Here is a 5,493-nt window from a genome sequence, read left to right on the forward strand (position 1 = left end):
CCCCCCCCCTGCGGACGCCACTGCACTAGACTATATGGATGTTGACGACTATTCAGACACCGACGAAAGTGACGAAGCAATCGATGATTTTGATCATTTGGCGGAACTTGTAGCTTTCCCTAGGCGTGCTAAAATTATTCGCAAACGACCTGACCATTTTAAAGTATGGAGAGATGATGAATTTTTGAATAGGTTTCGTTTGAACAAAGATACCGTCAAGTTTCTCCTACGTATAATAAAGCCAAAAATCGTATCACAAACCAGTAGGTAAGTGTGTATTAAAAGATTTTTTTGTTCAGTTATTTGATATACTATTTGGTTATTTTGTTGCTCCTCCAATTTAAAATTGATCTTTGTAATAGTAGGTAGTCCGTAACCTGCAAATTATGAATCAATACCAACGCATAAGATTTTATATAATTTGAATCAAACCTAAAATTTTACATCATAACTATGCATTTAAATAAGTTTAACACTTCAATGTGTAATAAATAAAATATTGCATTTAATATGTTCCTTGTATTGGATCTTTTAAAATTTTTTACTATTCTACATCTTGTTGGTGTAGTACATCCAATGTGTGTAATTGTATATAATTGTTTTACTTGCTTGGTCTAAAATATTGTATGAAGAAGTTGTAGGCTGGAAATTTTTTTGTTTTTGTGTCTTATAAAATTTGACATTTGTGGTGACGCCAGAATTGATTATTTTACAAGGTTGCAGTTTTTACCCGAACTACTGAATATCATATAATCATCAATATAATTGGTAATATGGATAGGAAAAATGTTTACTGGAAAATCTATTGATTTTGGACCACCTCCACACACTTTTATAAAATCAAGTTCTAATTACTTGTGATAGATTTTAATGTGCTGCTTCTTTTTTCAATTTGAATAGTAAATTGGTAAACATAAGCACATAAAAAATAAATAGTGTAATCTTTAATTGTATAAATTAATATTTTACAGAAATAATGCAGTAACACATAGTCAAAAACTGTTGATGACGTTGAGGTATTATGCAACTGGTTCTTTCATAGCAACTTGTGCAGATTTTGCTGGAATTCATAAAACTACTGGTGGTAAAATTATAATAGAAGTGTCAAAGGCCATAGCAGCACTTAGACCGGATTTCATTCATTTTCCAACAACCGATGATGAAATACGTACAGTTAAGCAGGATTTCTTCAATATTGCGAAATTCCCATCATGTATTGGAGCAATAGATTGTACTCATATCAAAATTAGATCCCTAGGCGGTAATGATGCAGACATTTTTCGGAACAGGAAACAATTTTTCTCTATGAATGTACAAACTATTTGCGATTCAAAATTGATAATACAAAACATAGTTGCTAGATGGCCAGGTAGTAGTCATGATGCTAACATATTTCGGAACTCTGCTATTAAACAACACTTTGATAATAGAGAGTTCAAAGATTGTGTTTTAGTGGCTGACAGTGGTTACCCAATGCAGTCTTATATGATTACACCTATGTTAAATCCAATTACAAACGTTGAAAATACTTTTAATGAGTCACAGATTCGTACTCGAAATCCAATAGAAAGATCATATGGTGTCTGGAAGAGACGATTTCCAATATTGAGTTTAGAAATAAATGTAAGAAACATGGATACAGTACAAGCCATTATAGTGGCCACAGCAGTACTGCACAACATTGCTCGTAAGTTTGGAGATGATGAGCCTAGAGTTACTGAAGAACAAGAAAATGAAATTGCACTAACGTTATTTGAACAACCTCATGGTATCAACGATCAAGGAAGAAATCAATCAATACATAGAAACCGCTTTTTAAATTATTTTAATACTTTATTGTGACCAGATTGAATAAAATAAAAATAAAATTGTTAGTATATTATAAAACCTCAGTGAAAAGCAGTGGTTAGTAAATATTATTTAAATATTTTGCTTAATTATATAAATAACAAATTCCTTAGTGGAAGAAAAATAATAAAATCAAAAATGTAAGTACTTATATTTAACGAGTAATAAAATTAAATAGTATTCAACAACTAACAAGTGCTGAATAATATAAAATAATCAAAAAAAAAAAGTTAAATGTCCATTACAAATCACTGAATTTCAATTTTATGCTAGATTTTTGCAATGCAAGTAGTTCCATTTCTGATGCATGTTTTTCTACTTGAAATTTTATCCTATCTTTTACTTCTTGTAATAATTCCTTTTCTCGATTTATTTTCAGCCTCCATATTTCTCTTTTAAATTCTGCTTCTTCGATTTGTAAGTTTGATTCCTGCTCAGTTAGTGAAGCTTTTTCTTGTTCCCATTTTGACAACTTGTCTTGAAACAGTTTCTTTCTCTTTGTTGGTCCTAAAATCATTAATAATTCATACAGATTATTTGAACTATGAGATAAATTTAAAATTACATAGACACATTTTTCAATAATTACCTGATTCAGAAAGTTCAACATTATCATTGGGGGATGTTCTTGCAAAAGATAATGGAGTGGATTTTGGCTGCCTTAGCATTCCAGGGGTATATTTTGCCCAAGACATTCCTGACAAAAGTAGTGAATTAAAAATGTATCTACTAAGCTAGTTGTAAACAATTAATTTATGGTAAAAATATAAACAAAATACAAAATAAATCTTTACCTTGTTCAGTGGACTCATTTTGAATAATATTGTCCGAAGTTGACTCTTGCAATGTGCTGTCTTGATCATGATCATACCTCACTACTTCTACTTGATATTCATCATCTACTCCATCTGTTTCAATTTGATCAGTGTTTGAAACTATCACTAAAATGAATATCACAAAACACATTAATTGTAATACATCACAATATAACATTTTTAACTTTGACTAATCAGAAGTAGCAACTATTAAATGCAAACAAATATGACAGGAAACTTCTATGACAGTAACTTCTATTTTCCAAAAACAAATACTTAAGTTATAAGTATACTAAACACTTTGGTAACTAATATTTAAACTTTAATCCAGTTATAAATATCTGAATAAAAATATAAATAAAATGAACAATTTTTTAACAATATTATGAAATTGATAATCACTTGATAATATTTAGGAGATAATAAAATAACTTTACAAACATAAAACTATATCAACTAAAAACATTGAGGAGCATAGTGGTAAGTTCTCAGTCTTACTTATATCAACAATACCAGGAAAGACAAAAAGATATTGGCTATCCTAAAATGTAATTCTGGCAATTGCCAATTTGTAAGCCAAATCGTTTAAATCTTATACAGATATATCAATACATCACTTTCAACTAATAAAAATTTGGTTTGTTCTTCATCAAAAGCTTCAAAGTATTGTACTTTTATACTTTTTTAAATTTTTTAAGTAACCTGGCTAAGCCATGTTTTAATCTAAATATTACTCTGGCCTGTTTAAATCTCAATTAATCTAAATTACTTTTTGAATCTAAGTATTTACTACCTTCATCATCACACCAGTTGGAAGTCAATCCTGATGCTCTTGTACCCAAAAGAGCCAAAACACGTTCATCAACAGTACCATAATCTGCCAAAACAGCTTTACCATCTCCAGTACTTGTAAGTTGCTTTCCGTTTTGCACTTTTTTTTTCTGAGCTCGTCTACATATGTTTTCAAATTTGCATTTTAACACACTCGCTGGTCTAAATTGATCTGTAATCACTGCGTTAAACTCTGATTCAATTTTTGCCCAGTGTTCTTTCTTTTTCCTGTAATGTAATATTTGGACCAGTAAGTAAAAAGAACGTGATATTTCTTTATCAAATAAAGTTTTTTATTGGTTTTTTTATCAAATACAGATTTTTTATAAATATAGATTTTTTTATTGATTTTTTAAAGATTTTTTTAAAATAAATATAGGTTTTTTATTGATTTATTTAACAAATACAGATTTTTTACACCATTATTATTATTTTAGATTTTTTATGAGTTGGAGATGATTTCATAAAATTCCCATTTCAAACATTGTCAATTGTATGTACTGATTTAGTATAACGTTTTGTCTTTATTTCGGGATGTTTTGTTAAATAAAGCGATTTACTTGTTTTGATGATTGAAGCTTTATGAAGCTTATATTTTTTTTTCTTACAGATTTTTTATTGATTTTTTAAGAAATATAGATTTTTTAAGAATTTTTTATCAAATATAGTTTTTTATTGATTTTTTTTATCAAATACAGATTTTTTAAAGATTTTTTAATGATTTTTTAAAGTTTTTTATTAAATATTGTTTTTTATTGTTTTTTTTATTAAATGCAGATTTTTATAAATATAGGTTTTTTTTTATTTATTTAATAAATACTGATTTTTCAAATGTCTATAAGTACTAAAACCATTTACTGGTCGATGCCCCCCCACCCTTCAAGTCTTTCCAGCCTATTCCTTTTTTATATTTGTAAGATCGAAGCCCTTCACTCACATCGATGTTAATAATGTACTTAGTTAGCCCCCTTTAAATTGTAATGGATTTCCACTTATGCTCAAAACGAGTCAAAATATTTAGAAAATTGTATTATGTGTAGAAAATTATAAAATACATTTGATGCAAATTTTGATACTTGAGCGATCAATATTCAAGAAAATCGTTGTGTGAGAGTTTGTTAAATTATGAGTGAATATCCAACATCCAACTTCAAATGCTCGTAAAAAATTAATTTGACTTCGATAAACTTTTTTTGTCAAATATAGTAAAACTTAAGGGGTCTTGAATAACACTTTCAAAACTTAGATATAAATAGAAAAATTTTTATGAATTTCTACCGGAATAATTTTCTAATTTACGTGATTTTATTGAATTTTGTTAAATATTTAACTTCAGACACTCATAAAAAACTACAATCGACATTGGCTAATACCTATAAATTGCTAAAAATGAGTCACAATATCTCGAAAATTCTATGGAAAATGGTAATATAACATTTCATGTATCTATGGTATCATTGACTTCAAATTAACTATCCATTACAGTATTACACAATCACAATGACCCACTGTACAGCAGAGCGACACCCACTTGTCCGCTTTTTTATTATTATCATTACATTATTTATATTATAAAAAACAAAAAATATAATGTCTAATACCATTGAGTATAGATAGTATAGAAGAATTTTATTAAAATAAATTATTTATATTATTATGTATTTTATTGCTGTTTTTATAACTTACCTACATGTGTTATATAACTTATATAATATATTATTATCTTATCGTTCTTATTATTTCCAATTAATTTTTATTAAGTAAACAAATAATTAATATTAAACGTTTTTAATTGTTCAATTTAAACTTTAAACAAAGTTGTTTTTTATTTTACCTTAAAATATTATATTTATATTATTTTTTTTTATATATAATAAAATATGTTCATTGAATTGGTTTATTTTGAATTGGCATTACAACATAATATATCGTTTATTGTCAGTTTAAAATATTTGTAGTTATGTTTTATAGTTATTGGAACTCAATTGTGCTACATTGA

General features: G+C 27.3%; 1 protein-coding gene across 1 annotated transcript; it reads left to right on the forward strand.

Moving 5' to 3' along the window:
- Positions 1–34: 34 nt before the first annotated feature.
- LOC100574083 (putative nuclease HARBI1) lies at positions 35–1,910 on the forward strand. Its single transcript, XM_008180598.1, has 3 exons — positions 35–267; positions 972–1,768; positions 1,894–1,910. Exons 1-3 carry the CDS (start codon positions 35–37, stop codon positions 1,908–1,910), a joined length of 1,047 nt encoding a protein of 348 aa, XP_008178820.1.
- Positions 1,911–5,493: the final 3,583 nt, after the last annotated feature.

The sequence above is a fragment of the Acyrthosiphon pisum genome, chromosome X (genome assembly GCF_005508785.2).
Source record: "Acyrthosiphon pisum isolate AL4f chromosome X, pea_aphid_22Mar2018_4r6ur, whole genome shotgun sequence".
In the NCBI taxonomy this organism is placed as follows: domain Eukaryota; kingdom Metazoa; phylum Arthropoda; class Insecta; order Hemiptera; family Aphididae; genus Acyrthosiphon; species Acyrthosiphon pisum.

Coding starts and splice junctions, on each gene's coding strand:
- LOC100574083 (XM_008180598.1), top strand. CDS start 35: ATGGATGTTGACGACTATTCAGACACCGACGAAAGTGACGAAGCAATC. Junction 268..971: donor ATCGTATCACAAACCAGTAG/GTAAGTGTGTAT, acceptor AATATTTTACAG/AAATAATGCAGTAACACATA.